The sequence below is a fragment of the Diorhabda sublineata genome, chromosome X (genome assembly GCF_026230105.1).
Source record: "Diorhabda sublineata isolate icDioSubl1.1 chromosome X, icDioSubl1.1, whole genome shotgun sequence".
Lineage (NCBI taxonomy): Eukaryota > Metazoa > Arthropoda > Insecta > Coleoptera > Chrysomelidae > Diorhabda > Diorhabda sublineata.
This window is the reverse complement of record NC_079485.1, coordinates 12,996,170-13,017,685: the sequence shown is the minus strand read 5'-3', so window position 1 is coordinate 13,017,685 and position 21,516 is coordinate 12,996,170. Positions and strand designations below refer to the sequence as shown.

The window sequence follows — 21,516 nt, the reverse complement described above, 5'->3', positions numbered from 1 at the left end:
TTTATGGGACGTATTTTATTATTATTATTATTATTATTATTATTATTATTATTTACTTTTTAGCTTGGTACGTATATCTCAGGTGATTATGGAGAGAAATATCGCGAAATGAAACGAACGAAATTCGTGTTTATACATAGTGGTTTTTCGGAAGACTTTGTTATATTAAAACCCTGTATATATACGACATGTCGTATTCAAGATGAAGAAATTCGGTCATAATGCAATTTATACTCTCTGTAGATAACATTAACAAATTTACATACTCATATTTTTTTTTATTTGGGGTATGGTAAAAAATTAAAGTCTGGGTTATTCTGTTCTGAATGTGTTCTTGATAAATTCTTACGTTCGCGCCCGCGCTGTCGCTTGTTTGAATCCGAGCTCGTGTTGGAAACTATTTATAAAAATCCATTTCATTCGTTTGGAACAAACTTGAACGCGAACGCGAGCGTCAACGTGACTGCGAGTGTGAAAATTTGTATATAGACCTTAAATATATGCAGAATTTGTAAGTTAATGTTTCTTTAAGATAGGAAGGATCCGATGATACCTAGCCCGTATGGCACGGCACGCCAATCCTTATTTTTTTTTAATTATCGCCCCCAATTACGTTTAGGGAGATTGTTCAGTTTTGGAAATACGGAACACATCAATTTGATAAAAAAATTAGCACACTTAAACAAAAACAGAACTGCAATCGACTTGCATCAAGTTTTATCATAATTTTTTTTATCAAATTTGTAACAAATTAAACGGAAGCAGTACTTTTGTTAATTGCAGTATTTGAACACTTATCATTGAACATAGCAAAATTTTTTTCCTCTAATATTAACATTGTATTTAAAAACAGTTTAAGTGTAATAAAATGATATTTGGCAGTTGATTTTAACAGATTAACATTGTTTTTACGTGGCATTTTTCGTCATATTTAATTTAATTGCAATAATTTTAACTTTTACTTGTTTTGTACAGTTTTGGCCATAGCTTTTGTTAATATCAGATGTATTCCTTTTGATAATGCAATTGTCGAAATCAAAGTTGGTGAAGCTTATAATGTATCCCATTATGTCAGTTTGACAAATGTTAGGGACAGTGTTACCACACAATATCGTCGCATACAAAGGGATCCATCCGCAAAATGTCAAAACTCCGCTTTGAATAATGACCCGAGACTCTGTTCGATCTATTGTTCGTACTTTTACCTTTCATCCGCGCTATTATATGAGCTGTGACTTCGGAAAACATGTTTGTTTATCGATGCCCCTTTGTGTATTGGATTTTGACTTCGTTCATTCAAAATAAATCGTTGATAAGCGAAATTATGATCCATGACGTTAATTTAATAATTTCATCAAAAAGTTGATATTTAGTTGAGTAATATTTCTAAAAACTTGGTAATTATTATAATTTTTATTAATAAATATATAAATGTGATGTTATCAATTGATATCTGTAAATTTTAATTTCAGTTACGGAGTTTTGGTGGAAAAGTTTACGAGTCTTGAAGATCATACAGACATCGTTTCCGTTCCACCAAAACAAAATTTCTTCAATTAATGAAGTTTTACAGTTTTCTCTACTTCTACATATTCGATTAAGTAAAATAACAGTTTATTTTAATAATAATTTAATTGTCTACAAATCAAATACATTATTTTTTAAATAATACCAAAAAAAAACGGAAAAAAAAGAATTTTTATGTTTAAATTTTTATATACTTATAAGATGATGTGTATAATTCGTTCTGTACATTTTATATTACTATTCATGTATAAAATAAATTAATAATGAAGTCCTATAAACAGGTATAATTCATCGTTTTCTTAATATCGTCGATTATGTTGAAACGACTCAGTTAAAAGAAAAAGATTAATTACTCGTTACTCCTATTACCTACATACTTTTCCATACATTAACGTTATACACAGAGTCATAAATCCGTCAATCAAACTGCCTCACAAAGACGTCTCGTCCTCGATGTTTATTGGTTGTAATTTTTTTTGCTTTCGTACCGAGAATCGATTCTTCCAACATGAAATTATTTCATTTATCGAGATAAACAGCTGCCTTGTTTTAATATATGGTTATAGGTTATGTTATAACCATATAAAAGTGCAATTTAAAAATAGCTTAAATAATCTATAGCGTCTATAATGGATTATTGGAAAAGTTTTTACTTAATCGTATATATTTCCCACAAATGTGTAAATGAACAAACCAAAAATAGTGACTAATTTACATACATCTTTTTGCTATCGAGTAACGTCAAATTAATTTTGGAATCATTTATTTCTTTTCATGAAAGCACGTTTTATTGTCATTCTATTCAATATTTTATTATTTTCTTTATCACAAAATGAATCAATTCTGTATGTGATATAAAAAAAGTTAAGAAACGCGTCGTATTAGTGCCAATCATTATTTTTTTGTTGTGGGAAGCCATTAAAAACACGGAAATTCATCGAAGTTTATGATATCAATTTGATAGTAAGTGTCTTAGTAGAACTGCTGTATTTAATTAAGCCAAAACGTTCAAAGATGGCCGCGAAACCGTCGAGAATGAGCCGCATGATCGTCGACCACGAACAATCATCACACCAAACTACATTTGCTGCATAGAACAACTTATTTTGGATGACCGTATAATTAACTCAGAATTAGTACTGGTAGTTTATAGCCTATCATTCACGAATACATTCAACATCGAAAAAAATCGACGCGATTGGTTCCCAAACTGTTAAACTTTGAGTTTGTCGGCGCTTGCAGGCGAAATACGAGGCTATGGGGGTGGTCTAAAGAGAGGAAGAAGGAGGAATGAGCGCCACTACAGGTAAAGATAACCAGGTCCTGTATTTTGTGCTGTACCTTCCTGCGACTACCACAGGTTTGGACCACTGAAAAAAAACCCTCGAAGGTCAAAAATTTACGCACATATGGTTGCCAGAGTTGTCCAAGGAATTCTTCGATACCTACCGAGATCCAAAAGGTTCAGGAGAGGTGACGAAAAAAGTTTTTAAAAACAATAATTCAACTCGACAAGAAATTATTACGAACGATATTCGCTTTCTTCTTTCTATGTACGGAGGTCCTTAGAAAACTACTTGCTTAGATAAGTATCGATATGTCGAAACAAGTTCAATTGGCTTGTCTTCCTTGCTCCAACCTCAGTTTCTGGTCATCAACATCTTTTTCGGGTATAATACCAAGTTCGAGTGTGGCTTGGTTATCAGCTAGACTCTACAGACTGGGGCTGGAGTTGGTCAACAATACGTTAGAAAACATTAGAACACGTGCGCCGGAAAAACTGCAGCTGCAAAAAGGCATGCAGTGCTGAATGTGCTTGCAAAAAATTCTGTTCTCTGGCATGTAGGTATCTACACCTTGTCAAGGCTCTAATATTGAATCACCAACAGTGGAGGATGCGTTTGATTTCGACGAGGCTACATGAGACAAATCGCAATTACATGCACTCAGAATGAAGATAAAGAAGAAGATGAAAAAACGCAATACCTTATAGATAGTGCTTGTGCATATTATGACGATTACAACTTTTTGAATCCTTATATCTCAGAAATGGTGGCTTGTACAAAAAAAGTATACATACGTTTTTTGTAGATAATTTTATGATCTACAATTTTTATCTGAACTATTTTTATGATGAAACTTACGGTTTTGCTGAAAATCGCGAAAAACTAATTTTTAGTACCTTTGACCTGGAATAAAATTTTTTTCATACTCGGGAATTGATGGGGAACATTCAAATTTTATTTTCAATTATATTTTAAACAACTTTATTGATTTTCAGCTTGGTGGGAATTTATCTAGGTCCGAATGTCTAAATTGACCGGACTATATTTCAAGCAATGAGCATTCTATTGTATATGATCTTATATCAGGTTATAAAAATTGACCGATATCAACCAATCTTTTAACTCAATTAATAAGACATCCTCTTATTATAAACGGCTTATCTGTGCCTCTAGATTCAAAATACATACAAATTGATGAATTCCGGAGCTAACAGTTACAAAAAATCACCCTATATCAACAGATGACCATGGAAATCATATTCTATTTTCAGTAATTTTTAGAATAAACTTTAAGTGAAGAAAAATATTTAGAGTTAAATCAAATTTTAATAAAATAAACAAAGTATATTAAACGCTATACGCAATTGAGTAAACAATGAGATCTAATATTTCCATTTAGATATTAGTTACCATGGAAATTATGTTAATGTTTAACAGTTACGATAGATTTTAACGACATTGTAAATCCATCCATGCTATCTGCAAATTATTGCTAATTTACTTACAGTTATTAGTTGATTCTATATCGTGGCTCAATGATTAAAAGTAAGAGAAAAAATTTATGTACATGGTCTGATCAAATTAGTTTGTTTACGATACATACTTAAAATTGTTTGTTTCTAATAAAACTATGGAATCGTTGAAAATGTTGCAGAAGTGGAGTAGCCCTAACGAGATTAATATCAAAAAAAAAACTTGAGGAAATGGAGCTCGAAAGTATGTTGAGTATGTGGCGTGTTACTGCTAAGTACGTACCAGAAGACCTTTTGATAAAATAACGTCGATTAGATGTTGCAAAAGAGATAATTAACAACGTAGCTAAGGACGAGATGATGACACGTAGGATTGTAGACATGGCGTCGGGATCTAGTTAGTGGTGCTCCAAAAATGAGTCGGTAGAGTTTTGAGGTTCACCATGAATTCGTTCCAGAAAATCAAACGTTCAAAAAAGAGTACATTTACCGTTTATGTAAAGCAATTTGTGATTCATTTTTGACCAAACATGAAACTAGAGTAATCGCTTATCCACATTTGGTTTTCTGAAAATTTCCCTCTTTTCGAAACTCAAAAATTCGCTTCAGGAACGCGCCATGAATATATTAAGGTCATAAAAAGAAATTCGTTCAAGGAATTGAGGCTATCCTAGTCAAGATTTACACATTATGGAAAAAGGCGATAATGAAGTACGTAAATTTTATTTTTGGTCAATCGGGTCAAATTAACATGCTGGTAATATATATCTTAGGAAGATTATTCTCATATTAGACGTGGTACGTTGTACGAAGTTGGGAAAATATGTAATAATTATAACAATTTATAAAAATTAATTAATTTTAATACCATCATACATTTGAATGCTCATCGAGAAACGATTCGCAGATGTCTCAAAACAAACAAAATTTAAACTTTCTAAATAGAAATTTTCTCACATATTGCAAGAAGGCGAAACGTTTGTAATATTGTTTATCAAGAAGAATGTTTAAATAACAGAAATGTTATTAAAAATTTTCTTAACCGACGCTCACTACAATTCGTATCTTCATAGAATTATCGTTATTGGTCAGTTGATATCCCCAACAAAGTAACAAATTGTAAAAACTAAAAATCATCAACGGGTGCGGGCTAGTAAACAAATTATTAATCCTTTTATCGAAAATATTAACTTACAGACCTTTTTAGAGATTCCAAATATCGATGTTTGTGGTGCCTTTCACAAGTTACTAATTGAGAAACGATTAAATTCACTTACCCATTTAGATGGGTGTTCAAAAAAACTGTGAGAAACTTAATATTACCTAATGAGAATTATTGAAATGTCCGCTTGAAAATAGCCGGTCTATTGGGTGCGTTCAAAAAGTATAACCACTTCAAAACGGTCAGTTTTTCAAGATCATACTTATTTCAAAAAGTATAGTTGAAATGCCCATTTGAAAATGGCCAGTCTATTAGGTGCGTTCTAAAATTATAGCCTAAATGCCCTCTTGGAAATAGCCAGTTTATTGGGTGCGTTCAAAAAATATAAGAAAATAATTTTCATATCTATCTACTTATACGAGGTATAAACAAATATTGTTTATATAAAATTTTAAAGATAACCATTTAAAAACATTGTGGCATAAATATTTGTCATGTAAATAAATCGCTTATTTAAAAAAATAAGTTCTAATTTTACTGTATATTTTCAATCGAGCTACACAATATTTTGAAACTCCATTTAGTTCTATGAGTCTTTTGACACACATTTCGTTATTTTTAGAATAATCCTAAACGTGAAACAAACCGATAGAAGGAAAGCATTGAGTTCGATAAAATTTGTAATGTCAAGAAACGTGATTTTTCGAATAATCTTCATGAAATTCTTCCAAATTACGATCAATATTCATTTCCTGCGTCACTTATTTCAAGCACAAAGTATCCGTTTTAACCTAAAAAATAATGAGAGTCCTTCGAATAACAATGTTTAGGTCTTTTGTTGCCGTTTTATGGCGTTCTAAGTCATAAATTAGTTTTTGAAAAGGCACGCGTCGAACGTCATTCGCTTGTCAAGTCTAAAAATATCGACGAAATTGTAGAAGACTAATAAATCTCAAGGTTTCATCCTTGGTAATCGAAAGGTCGTTGTCGGATACGCTGGGACGCGAGCATCTTCATTTATATAGAGGACAATATACGGATATTTCTTTGAAAGTAAACGGTTTTTACGGTAATCATCCTGTATATCTGAATTTGTGTCTACACGACATACAAATGAATTAGAAATTGAAGATCTAAGGTATTTTGTAGAATTATTTCAACTAAATGTACATAATCGAGTACAACTTTCAAATACTTGTAAAAAATCCACTTTCCCATACGAGGCTGCTACTTAAGTTGTGAGATATGGCAAAACTGATGTGAATATGTCAAATCTGACATTACCATTTATAAAGTTTGAAATTTTTTATGGTGAACGTATTGTCACACGAGTCCTATTTGAGTTTTTCACAGATACTTGGAATATTATCAACAGTTTCCCGAGTTCAATCGTGGTCGCATTTCGCTACAGGTCGTCCAAAACACTCGCCTGTTTTATCGGTATAACTGGACATCGCTGCCGTTCCATTAGAAGAACGTAGTACGATTAATTTTGAATGGTACATCAGTATTTGTTTGCCAAATGTTTTCGAAAAACTCGAGCAAACCAATTTCTCATTCTCAACCACGACACATTAATTCAAACAAAAACGTTCTTGAACAGTCAAAACATCGAATTGATGGGTCATCATCAGCCGTATAGTCCGACGGTTTCTTCTTATTACCTCAGATTGAAAATAAATTGCGAGGTCAACGTTTTTTTACACCCGAAGAAACGGTTAATGCGTTCAAATAACATGTTTGGGAGGTACCCCAATCGAAATTGGTACAAACGCATTCAAAAGTGTATTGATCTCAATGCAGAACATTTCGAAAAACATTAAAGCCATATCCAATTGAAAATATTTGTTTTTATTTGTCTGTCTCTTAAGTAGCAGCCCTCGTATATATACAGGGTCGAATAAAATTGTGACTCATTCGAAATTTATTTTTAGTGTAAACTTAATAAATAAATTTTAGAAACCTTCTCTCATTTTCTAAGATTTGTTTTACAATTAATTTGGAAAAAAGGATTTCCCGAAACGCCCTCGTATGTTATATAAAAAAGTCACGTATGCTATTATTAAAAAAATATTTTCAGTAATTTCGTTTTATATAAATTATTATTTTATCAAATTTAAGATCTTTCCTTGTATTCTACATAAAATTTTTTATTTATAGAATATAAAAAACATATGATCCTCTCCCTGTAATTCATATAAAACTTTTTTTACATATCCAATAAATTTATATAAAGAAAAAACAATTTAATGAATCTCCCTCGTATTTTAAAATTTCGACAATCCCATAATCGGACTTAACGCGATGATACCTCACACAAAAATAATAAAGAGAAGTATTTTATTTAAAATTATCGTTCCCGGTAGATCTCTTGTACATACCTACCTACCTACATAATAATAGCGGGTACAGCAGAATCAGCGAAATTTCAGTCGCACACTCAAACATATGCAGTCGTACAAATACAGAGAACGAGTTATGTCGCAAATTATAATATTTATCCGGTAAGAAAATGTAGAAATCACGAGAGGAACTGTTAACAAACTTTATCTTTAACAAGTTGCAACGTGTGTGGTCCCCTCGGCACGCGAGATACTACAAATCCGACCGGCCGGTTTCAAAACACACACCTATTCATCTAACGCCACGATGTCTCTGGACATCCTATAGAAGAAAAAATCACATGGTTCATTTTATATAAAAATTAATTTATCAAAAGTTTATAGAAATTATGAAATTTTTAGTCTGTGTAACATCATAAATCTTTTATTGACCTATAATTATTTAATTTCGATTTTCATAGCACCGGACGACGGTGATTCAGTTACTACCGTATTGAGAGACTAAAGGGCTATTAAACTATTAGGCGCCAGTGATATATGAGTCACAGGACAATGGACTCTGAACCCGATCTCTAGATAATCAACATTGATAGGTATAAGTAGCCCCTTAAGGGACTTACTGTCTGAAGATGGTAGGATGTCCCCGATTTATAATTATAAAGTTGTGATTTCGATATTTTCGATGCATAAATTGTAAATATAGGATGTAAACATTAACAAAAAATTTGATGAATTAAAAAAATTTGTCTTCGAATCGTCCAGTGCTCTAACTACTACGCCACCAATCGCCATAATATCATAATTAAATTTGTTAGCTATTATCAAAACAATAAAAAAAATATATTAATAATTCATAGTTTATCTCTATTAATTATAATAAATATTAATATATAATAACGATTTGCATTTTACGACATCTTCATAAAAATTTTTACATTTCAATTATAAAGAATATAATTTATATCTTTTCTATAGAGAAGTTAATAGGACCGGAATTTAAAAACATATACAGGGTGGTTAATTCAATTTTCCGATACAAATATAGCCGAAGTATAATTTATTGATCAACGAGTGAATAAAAAGATAAACAACCAATAAAAATAAATCGGTGTAAAGGTGTAAAACGCGATCTACCATCCAGAGACAAGAAGGCGTCAAAATAGGCTTCAGTTTCGGCAACAGCTTCTTCATTTGCGCTGAATTTCTTATCGACGATCATTTTTTTGAAATCAGTAGTCACTGGGTACTAGATCTGTACTATACGGTGAATGAGGAAGCGATTCGAAATGTAATTCGTTCAATCTAACCATCGTTGGAAATAGTAGTTTTTTCTTTGATATTTCTTCATTTTTGCATTCAAACTATCCAACAACTCTATCTAGTATACGCTATTGATTGTCTCTTGCTTTTGGAGGTAGTCGATGAACAATATTCCAAAATACTGAAGCCATAACCTTCCCAGCTGATTGTTGCGCCTTTGGACACATCGGACGTGGTTCACCGACTGCAGTCCACTCAGATGATGATCGTTTTTACTCCGGAGTGAAGTGATGGATCCATGTTTCATTCGTTGTCATATATCGACGATTTATTATGTGTAAGCATAACCCAGCACTGCTCTGAACCATCAACACTTTGTTTTTTTTTGATCGTCTGTGAGTAAAATCAAATGTTCACGCATAATTATTAACACACTGCCTTCTGATATCTTCACGGCCTCAGCTGTCTCACGCAATTTAAATTTACAATTAGATAAAATTTTTTTGAAGTTATTTGACGACCAGAACGTCCACCATCATCGGTGTCTGTACGACCACGTCCAGATTAAACTTTAGAAACTATTTCTGAGCTTGTAAAGTATTCATATATCCATTGTTTAAAAAATAACGAAAGTAGCTTCACTTAAATGGATGTCACTTTATTCTGACTCATCGAAATGTCATGAAATTTGACATATAGTCTTTTGAAAGTTGGTGCTTCATATACGTCATATGGATTTGTTAATAGCAGCGCCATATGTGTGTTAGTCACACGATTTAGTAAGTGAATCTTTTACACCGAAAACGATTCAATTGTATCGATTACCTCTCGATTTCTCGGTAAATAAAGATCGATATTGAAGAGCAGATGTTTCCTCGACGTCCCTATCAGAGATTATTGGTTCCAGTTTTCCCTATTAGGTTTAATGTCTTTCTCTAAAGCAGAACCAAAGAGATCCATCTGTAGTTGAAATTCGCTCTGTTGACGTAACCGAAAATAAAATTAAAAAAGAATTGGATGTGAAATCCATCTGCCTTTATTCGATTCAGCTGTTTAGATAAAGCGAGAAAATTATTCTTATTAACAGAAAAAAAAATGCGTGAGTAATTAGAGGAATGTATTATGATATCATTGTGTGTGGTCCTATTAACTCGTTCGAACCTGGTCTGAAAAGTCGCGTTCAAATATATCGAATATATTTTATACAGGGTGCACATTTATATTAAATATAACTAAATATAATCGGTTCGAATGCTGTTAGTCTGTGAGATACAAGGTGATAAAGAAATACACATTTCAAAAAATTTTTTAGTAATAGTCTCTTTCAAAAAAATATAAAACCGATTTTTTTCACCAAGTCAATCGTCAGATGTTGAGAATCTCTGAACAATCACCTTGTGTAAGGTTTTACTTCGTTTATTATTTTATTCATTTCTCATTTATCCTATGAAATTATCCTAAATACGGCTCTGATTTTTAGTCGTTAGTTTCTAGCTTTTTATCGCTACCCCCAGACTTCATCATACTCTTCTTTTATCTTCGGAATTTCTCCGACAACTTTTATTTTTTGATCGAGTTTCCATTTTGGTAATCTGATAAAAGGGTCGTGACGTTTTAAGTTGATTAACCCTTCATAGGTAAGGGTGAGAATTGCGCCAAATGCGTTACAATACACCCATAATTAATATCATCACCGTAGGGTGAAACCTGAAATATATTTTCGTTATATTTGATCTAGCTATCTAATTATTTAATATTTAATCAAAATTGTAGTTTTCGATTATGTTCGTTCGATTTTAATCACCGAAACACAGTTAATAATCGATTATAATCGCTTTTAACAAATCTAGCGATCTTAATACATCAGAATGTTAAAGTGTGTTTATTCTAAGTTCAGTTCTGTTTGATTGATTTTTGATCGATATTTTAGAATAATTGTACCAGAAATCGTCGATGTTGTGCGTAAACTGATTCAGTTTTGATTGAATATTTGGTTGTCAGAAAATTTGTTCGCGTTAGATCATAGCTCAAAAAAAAGCTCGGGTCTGAATTGATTCGCCCTTCCGCAGATCAAAAATAAATTTCGAGGGCAACGTTTTTCTATACCTGAAGAAGCAGCGTGTTTTGGAGGTACCTCAATTGGAAGGGAACAAAATGTTGTATTGATCTTGATGGAAAATACTTTGAAAAACAATAAAGCTATATCCAATTATTAATGTTTGTTTGTATCAAAACTTAAATAACAACCCTCGTATTTGCGTATAAAAGCTGGGAAAATAAGTGTAGTTTGTAACGACCTGTTCTGTTTGATCGATTTTCACAAACTTGGAATATCGTTGGAAAAATATCAATATCATTGTGATAATTTTAAAATGATAGTGACGAGTGGGTACCTACTATTTTTTTGCGAAAAATTTTCAGTATAATGATTAGTATTTTCAACGCGTGTGTTGTTACAAATAAACGGGAGGAAAAGGAAAATTGTTAAAAAAACCCACTTCTATTTGGTCAATTCTCACAATCTCAATTAGTTTCGCTCTACGATTATAATGGATCTTTTTTGAAATGAAAGTACTTTCTATCTCTTACTTATCGATTTCCCCATATTTATGTCATATTATTTCGTAAGGCAGCTCACATTTTTCTTAAACGTTTCCTAACCAAATGAGAATTCATACGATTCCCCTATATATCGCAACCGATCTCGTTGTCAAACAGAGTTGCCGTTAAATCAGTGCGAATCTGATTGAAAAGTTTTTGTATACATAGACACCTACGAAATCTTATTTAAAAATATGTTCGATAAATAGAATAAGTAAACGAGTCGATTAAAATGAATTTTAAGTAATGTTTAATGCCCTGTATACTCTAAACATATCGCGTATCGTGTGAAACCCGCATTAAAATTAAAAAATTAATGACTTGTATAAAAAAAGGAGAGACAATTACGAAAAAACGGTACGAACCCATCGCGCGACTGTCTTTAGATGCGATCTCAGACCACAGGAATTAAGTAGAGAAGAAGATCTCTCGGGTTAAACGAAGGACGATATGTCATGTCAGATCAAAAAGTACACAATTCATCAGCGGAGGCCGCGTGGGTTGCTATGCCGCGTATTCATTCATAGCATCGTGCGCCACTTGGGTGGTCCCGTCGCAGCTCTTCGATTAAATCCGTCATTATTCGTTGTTTGTTGGTTGATTATTATTTGCACTCATATTTAATCCGAAATTTACCGATTTACAAACGATTTCGAGTGAGTATAAGAGGACGGGCTACTGTAATCGTTTCTCAATTGAAATTATAGTCTTCTTCGATTACGGATTTTCAAGATCGTGTTCGTAGGAAATCCGAAATCGTATACTTACAAGGAGCGATCGAAATGTTTGCTATTGGTAGTCTACAGTCGCGGAAAAAGTTGTAGAACCGCCGTTTAAAAATTATGTACGTTATCGCGATATTGAGTTGCTCTAAATGAGAATGGTCGTCGAAATTCGTGACTAATAAACGTAAAGTTGCTGTCGGTCTTTCAAAGTAGTCGGTTCGGTGACCACGACGTCCGTACAGTGGCGATTTTCTATATATTTTTTCCAGGATAAAAACATATTGCCAAATTAACAATACTTATTTGTTAATACTTATTATTACGACTATTTATTAAAAAAAGAAAAAAATATTTTCTGTTAATTACAAAATCTCCATATTTCCAGTTTTTTCTTTGACATCGTCGTTAGTTTCTTCATTTCATTTCCCCGTAGGTACATTCGAAAATGATTAGATTTAGATAGCGTCAAATTTATGTTTATAATTTACAGGATATAGTTAGTTGATTGTATCTATCATCATTTCTAGTATCAGAACGGTCATTAACATTTAAAGCTCACAGAATCGAAGTTCTAAACGAGGACTAGCTTTAAGGAAATCATATTTTCGTCCTAAAGATTCAAGAAATAAATATAACCCGATCCATTTTGATCAGGTTTTTTAACCGTACGTATATTACTTTATCCTTATTTAGTATCGTTTTGCTCTAAGATTCATTATGTATTGATAATTTCATCCATTATTTCTCTCTTTATCTTCCTTTAATGTTCCGAGAATGATCTCATGTGATGTTTTGGTATAGACAGATAATTTTGAAAACTTTTTCCTGGTGTATGTTTTTTTTTCACGAACTTTTTAATGCTTACCACTTTGATTTGTTTTCCCTCTAGGTTCTCGACTTAACAGAGCTGTCAAACGTACTCTCCTCCAAACTCGAGGAATTAAAATATCCATAATCGTATTGAAAAATTCGAAACGTCTCGACGGCGCCGCTGTTTCGACTTCTCACGCTACCTCTCGTGTATAAACTCTAATATTGACTTTTCAGATATTTTACCCTTCGGCTTCATTATATAAATGATATTTTAATTTATCGCAGCGGCCATATTTAGGAGTTTACCATAAATAATACAAATAATTTTTTGTAATAATTGTGAATTATATTCAATTATAATCTATAATAAAAGGATTACACTAATTTTCCTATAGATTTATTCTGTTATTTAGTAACTCTCGTTAAATAACGATCCATCTCGAATATCGACTCGATTTAAATTAGAGTTGCACACAAGCAGCTACGAAATTTTATCTAACAAAACATCCTGTATAATTTAACGATTTTATTAAAGCAAAATACGAAGTGAACAAGATTATATAGAAGAGAAAACCTCTATATGGGACGTTTGAGTTTTATCTTTTGCGTTTTATGACAAATAAATTGTCGTAAAACACTTTGGGGGCGTTTGTAGAATACCGCAGATCTACAATTTAATTAGAGGCGTTATAAATTCTATCGAATACACGTTTTCAGGTGAAACGGTCCATTAGTCCAGGCGCTAATAATTAGTAATTACATATTCTACAAAAATTATCAATATCAGCATTAAACAAACCAAAATCGAAAAACATAATTTCAATTTAGTCATTAATTCTTGTATACGTCGGTATGAATTTAGGCCTAAATCTCGTTTAAAATAATGCGAATCGAGTTTTCTGAAATTTTTCGTTGAATAAGCGCCCGGACTGTTATAGAGGTGCGACTTGGAAGTAATAAAGCCGGATCAAAGTAGGTATATGAGAAAGAATCAGGTGTATAGCCTTGATTGAATCGTTAAATCGTTTATGTTATAGTAAATCGATTGAACGCGTACTTAATGATATTATAAATCGATCTTTAACAGAAAATACGATTAAGATATTTTTGAATTGAATGATTAGATTGTGTAAACCAAAAAAAAATTATCTATATAAACTTATTAAATTCTCACGAATTTTTTCTACTATCCAATATAAGAATAGGTATTGTCGAACGTACTATTTTATCAGATTCACAATATGATGAATATTATGAAAATTGTATGAAACAATTTGTATTGTGATGTTGAGATGTACTGTCTAACGTAGTTTTACTTAAAACTTATATAGCAAATATGTCGTCTTGTTATTTTTATTAATTTGGTACTATTTTTATAACTACTTATAAGCAAACAAACCAATTTCATTCATTTTTTTTAGTTTACTAAATTAATTATTTGAAATTGCTGTTTGAGTGTTGGTGTGAAATCTTTCTTTTAAGCAACGATTAATATGTGAGAGCTTCAAATTTGATAGAAATCCAAAGAAGAAAAATGACCATAAGTCAAATTGATGAGAGCTTCATCGGAAATAAAATATGTAAAAACGGGAAGTGTAATGGTCGACATCGTTAAAGAGAAGACTAAAATTAACCAAATTCGGTAATATAACGTCTGCTACTGCTTTCCTACTCATTGTAGTGCACAAAAGAAGCTGTCGATGACTGGAAGATGGTGCTAAAACTCAAGTGAAACTAAAATCTCCAAATGGTCGCGATAGAGTACAAAAAAGACGATTCAAACATTTTCTTGGAGATATGCTTTAGACTTTTATGGATGATTTGAATGTAATCAAAATGGATATCTCATAGTGGCCATAGTGCAGCTCCCATTTAAGTGCAAGAGCTGGATCTTAGAATTGTATAAAATTCCTCAAGCAACCATTCAAAGCTTGATTTGTGGTATAAAATTCATACATTTTAGTTGCAGAATTTTTTACTTAGATGTAAGATGGTCAAGCTACGATACTATAAAACTATTTAAACAGTTATATCCTAGTACGAGGGTTGGTACTTAAGTTTTGACATAGACAAATATAAACAAATATCTATAATCGGATATGGCTTCATTATATTTTCAATATATTCTTCAACTAATCCACAAGTATAGCTCAATCTCACAGATGTCTTGCAATCAGTTTAAGCCCAGAATCGATGTTTTCTGGCAAAACAGACGATTTTGGATAAACTTCACGAAATTAATGACGAAACAAGGTGATTCGAGGCGGTGCTTCATCACTAAAAATTGAAGCGAGTTGATCGGTAAACTGCAGTTGGTTTAATCCACCTCGAAAGTCATGGAAAATCATCGCGATGTTTCAAGTATCTGTAAACAATTTAAATAGCACTCGTATGACAACACGTTCACCATTAAAAATGATAATGGTAATGTCAGATTTTGCATATTCACATAAGTGTTGCCATATTTCGAAACTTAAATATCAACCCTCGTATATTTAAATTGCAGAAAGAGCCATCCTGTGTTGTTATTATTCCAGGTTTTGTAATTTGCTTCGTCCGCTAATCGAAAGGACTATAACAATTTCGAAATAGATAAAACCGATTTTTGGAGTAAACTTTTTTTTCAAAAATATCCGGTTAAACGGGAAACATCCTGTATAAACGATGTGAACAATAAATCCAGCTTATAGCGTATTTAATCCTAGTAAATCTTGAATAATCTGTTGCGGATAAAGGTGGAATTTTTCCGTCTAAAAGTTGCTGTTATCGTTTTATGCGTTATTCTCATGTGACTTGTTAATCTCATTTATTGCCACATTAGCACAAAATTATTATGTCGTAGCTGTTAAAATCTTACGATATATTTTTTTAAATACCAACCGCAAGGTGGTCCTATACGTATATGCGACAGTGACAAATCGAAATTACAGTAATAAACGCGAGTTATTGAACGAAGAAAGAAAAAAAAACATCAAATTTTAATAGCCACATTAATATTTGAATACGAGGGAAGATGCAGAAGATCGTGTAAAATCGTTTCCATCATTTTGAGAATACTGATACGGATTTGTCGTATTATTGATAAATACAAAATGTAAGTTTTATATTTTTATACATGAATCTATTCTCATGTTGAAACCTCTTCTGGCTGCTACTGGTAACCACTTTAGTGCAGTCCCTGTCGTGAAACATCGATTAACATTTAGTTTCAAATAACAATACGTGAACATGTTTGGAAGTGTACAAATTTATGCATTAGGCCTCGACTACTCGAATGCTTCAAGAAGCTTAAATGGTAAACAAATAAATTATAATCACGCAGATCCAGATTCAATTGCCATGATTATTATAGGAAATCAAACTTGTGTCTATGGCTATGACTCCGAGATGTGGATTCAGAATTCTTAATGGGAAACTAGCGGCTCGGCTAGCCCTGAAAAGGCCCTTCAACCAAATTCGAACCAGTACCGACTTCTTGATCTTCGACTGTACGATACGAGCTCGAATATTACAAGGGAGTTTGCAAAAGAGAGAGGATAAAGTCTAAAAAGGGTTCGAATGGCACACCTTGACAAAAAATGCTTTTGATCCGTGAATTTTTTTTCACTCTGCACACCCAACCTACTCACACCAAATTTAGCAGTTTTCGGATTTAGAAATATAACCTTTGAGTGTTTTTAGATTATATCGTATATCCTCAGTCAGTAGGTTATTTATTGAGCCTAAAATCGATTTCTATGGTTTGTAGTTGTAGTTTTGGTGTTTTTCGCTTTTAGTTTCAGTTTATTTTCATTGTTTTTCTGTAAATTCATTACAATGATAACTTTTTTTGACAAATACAATAAATTACGTAACATTTGAATAGATACCTTCCAAATCCTTTCTGAAAACATAGTCAGTAGTAGACATATCGTGACATTATAGAGCAAAAGGAGATTAAAACTTTTTTGGGTGGTCCAAATACGTTAGAGGTTAATAGTTATTTCTTTTTCCATTTTTGACTAAATGTTACATACTAGTAGGATCGTTCGACCTATTGTGAACGTCTACCTTCTTAATCGAGTTGTTTATTCAGTAGTTTAAATCGATATTTTTGGATTTTTTTATTAGTCATTCGAATGAAGTAATTTTGACGTAGCTTCTTGGAAAATTGATAGTTCAATTCACTTTGTTTTTGTATATTTGATAAAAGTTCTCAATACTGTACTGATTTGTATCTTATATATTTTTCCTGAATATCAACTTATTAATTAAGTTCCAAGTTCATTTGCTTTTTATTGTAGTGATTCATATGTAATTTCTGCATATATAGGTAGGTATATACCTACCTGTACAAAATATAATCACTGTAAATAATTTATTTTCTTTATCAAATTTTCTTTGTTTGGAAAAACTAATTTTATATTTTATAAATTTCTAATAAACATTGAATCACTCAATTCTCTGTTACCACTTGTATACTGAGTGTTTCAATATAAATAATTTTCAATCTTATCTCCAATGATGTTCAGTTTAGATGAAAATGGAATAAATTGATAAGATATTAATGACAATTTTATATAGATACTAATTAATACCGCAAATACATAATTGTAAATGTGAAACATCGTTTTTTAATTATTTAGATTTTGATAGTGGAAGAAAGAAATTTTGGGCTTTTAAGAGTGGACTTTCTAATTTTACTTTACTCTATTTGTCTCTATAGTTGTGTATATGAAAAAATATATGAATTTACTCGATTTAGATACGTTTTTATATACCATAATTCCATCTCATCGCAGCTCTTCTTTGCAAAGTCATAAAGATCGAGCAATTTTTTTTAGAAATACGGAATTAAATAAAGAAATTCTTTCTAACGATAGTTACTTAATGTGCAAAAATAGTAGATGCTTTTTCATAAGGGAAATCTCATTTTTCAAAATTTGTTATTTGCAAAATTACAACCTTTTGTTTTTTGTAAGTTTTTTATATTTTATAATATTACTACTTAGTTATCTAATAAATAAATACCTGAACTCGGTCGATCACTATATCGAGTACAATAAACCCAGGCAGGCCACAAAATAGGTTGTTTCTCTTCCTTTTTTTCTTTTTCTTCGGTCCTACTCAAATCCACAGGTCCCGTCGGCACCACTTTGGTAGTACTTTCCACACATTCACGAACCACCCTCTTCGGAACCGTCTTCTTGACATGCAAAGGATCCGTGATCCTCCTGCCGAAATCTGCTTTCAAAATATTATCGATGGAAAATTTCAATCGAGGATTTTCTTCGTCCGAAACATCTTTTAAATTATGTTTAATGTTTACGTCACTAAAGTTCGATTTTGTACTATTAACTACTGGACTAGATGATTCTGATATTTGTATCAAGTGATTTTCGATGTTTTTAAAGGTCAGCGGCTCTTCGTTACCCACTGATAACACTGTTTCTTCACTACAACAGCTCGCGTTGTCTATAATATCACTAGAATCCAGGGATACCGAACCGTCGGTACTTTCCATCGTAGTTTGTCGGGTAAAATGTGTAAATAAACTACTCGTCAGAGCCGCCATTTCGCACATAAGTCACATTTTAATGTCGAATAACATAACTTTTTAAAAAAATAAAAACACCAAAATATTGTGTGCTGCTCTTTATGAACAGCAGATGTTCACTTCACGGCACTCTGAGACTATCTGACGGAACTAGTATCGTGAAGGGCGGAGTTACTGTTACCGTAGGCGTAACTCAGAGGCGTTCACATCGAATGGTACACGATGGGCTCATATTTAAATTTATTTATGGGTTTGCTTGGATGCACAATACACCAATTATACTGCCTTGAGGTGTACATAGATACATATGAACGTTTTTGGAGTGATGTCTTGTTTGAGTTGTTGCTAGTTCTAATTGATTGACGTGTTTTTTTTGTTAAATTCTCATCTTTATCTCTATCATTTTGATGTATGAATTATACGAATTTTGACATAAATATGTTATTGAAATTATATTTTCTTGTTAACTATTAGGTACCTACCGTCGGACAAGAGAGATAATTAATAACCGATTTATATAATGTCTGATATGTTACTTACAATTTATTTGAGCTAGCTATAATTGAGTCCATATTTTCTCTATCGTAAATTTGAACTACATATTGGCAATATTGTGGTACATTATCAAAAATTATGTAATTTTTCATGGTAAAATTAAAAACGTTGATTTATGGTAACGTTTTTGGATAAATCATTTTTTTTTCGGTGCCAATTTATGAATTAAATCAACTGAAAAGTCGTTATTGACTTAATTAAGTTATTAATTAACAGTAACCGGTTATTAAACGATTTGCAGGTTATTTCTAGCGTGTAATTATAATTAGCTACTTTATAATTGAATGTTTCATTCAATTCGCCGTAACTAATTTGAATCCGCGTGCGAAATACCTTGAGATATTTTCACTAGATAATTAGATTCATCGGTATTTATACGGAAACATTATTACTAACTATAGCACCCCTCCAAAAACTACGTAAAAATAGAATTAGAAAAATGACATATTGATATGCCATGTTAGCAAAAATAGTTTCTCCCTATATTTAAAAATAACAAATCTAGCTTCTGTTTGAACCAAAAGAAATGAAGAAAATGAATAGAATAGCATATGTTACTTTTTCCTAGATCTGAGGAAATTAAATAATCCCCACGAAAGAGCATACTGATGCCCGCCATAGATATTTCCGAAAGTATATTTGCCTTCTGATGAAGGAATAGGTATTGAGTAATCTCCATAAAAATGAAGGATATTTATGGAAATCCTGTGAGGGTATATGTATCTACATAAGTAGATCTACCATAGTTCCAAAAAAATTATGTCAAATAGTAACAAAATAGTTTATGAAAACGTAGGATTGTGGAATTGGGAAAACGCAACAGAATATTAGGTAAGCGGAGGTGCTGTACGTTTAAGTATTATTAAAAAGAAAAATTCAATAATATAGAAAATAAAATTATTATTGATTATGGAGTATAACAATAATTTTTTGTTATTTTCAACGATATATTATTTTTCAGCTCGAAATGTTCAATTTACAAGTTGATGATTCATTACGAAAATATGATTTTTTTCAATATAATTTCTTCGCTCTGTTTAAAAAAGCTTCATTCGCGTGAATTATGTACTTTTCGAGTTTTTATCCACAATCTTCTAAAACAACAGAAAAAATATATTTCTCGATCAATAGTATATTCGGAATATTGAACGATTCAATAAAAAAAAATAATAAACGTTAGTATATACGTGGTAGGTTCTTAATCACAATATATCGTGAATTAATCGATCGCTTCTCGGAATCGATTAACCGATTTATTAGTGAAATAAGAACAATTTACCTGATACGTGAATTCAACATCCAAACAAGAATTTTTACGATCTTCGCAAATATATTGCGATTTTAGCTAATGAAATGATAATTGCTTCGACAATTACACGAGAAAAAATGCGAAAAAGCGCGTCTTCGCTTCTAAGAAACTATCATCGACTTTTTTTTATTTCGAGAAACGTATTATAAACTTACACTGCCACTGTTACGTTATATATGGCATCTCGAATACCTACGGAGAAATTTTAATTACTTACGTTATGATGAGTTTATACAATCGAAAAGATTGATTAGAAAATTGTTACCGTCTGTTTGCAATATTTTTGTTTCAAATTTTGACTTCATTTTTTTCAGAACACATTTGCATTTAGGTATAGAATAATATAATTGAAGTTCTCACCTATTAAGACTCGTAGAAATGTCGACGTGACTGTTTATTGGTACTTCGTTATATTGAATTATGCGCTGTTGCCTGAATTGCCAGATTAACGTCCGTATCCATGAATTAACACTAAGTACATAGATAGAGAGAGAACTGAACTTTAGAACCATCTCACCCACAACCAACGTACAATATTTTTTTATTAATTCATTGTTGATGTTTAATAATAAAATTTAATAATTTAAGTAAAAGAACCTTGAACTACGTACCTACCTATAACGTATTTATGATGTGAACATAATATATTACGAACCACGTACTATTAAATGACGATAAATATTTTTAAGTAAAGAATTCGTTGCGATTCATCTGGGAATATTTGACAATTACTTATAATGCGTATGTTTCTAATTAGAGTTTTAGAAAACTCGAGTTAAATATGGCAACACCGATTAATTGATCAACTATATAGAAAAACTTTGCCACAGAGTTAAGATGATTGCCTACGTGGAAACCATTTTATTTTATGAGAAAAGATCTCGGTAAAGCGAAACACTTTTTAATGCACGTAATTTCGATTAAGTAT

General features: G+C 31.7%; 1 protein-coding gene across 1 annotated transcript in view; it reads right to left on the bottom strand.

The window, feature by feature from the left end:
• The window catches only part of LOC130450574 (homeobox protein invected-like), a 35,891-nt gene extending 17,149 nt beyond the window's left edge, over window positions 1-18,742 (bottom strand). The window contains exon 1 of the mRNA XM_056789025.1: window positions 18,199-18,742. Coding sequence (XP_056645003.1) covers window positions 18,199-18,742 — 544 coding nt within the window. The remainder of the gene's footprint in view (window positions 1-18,198) is intronic.
• Window positions 18,743-21,516: the final 2,774 nt, after the last annotated feature.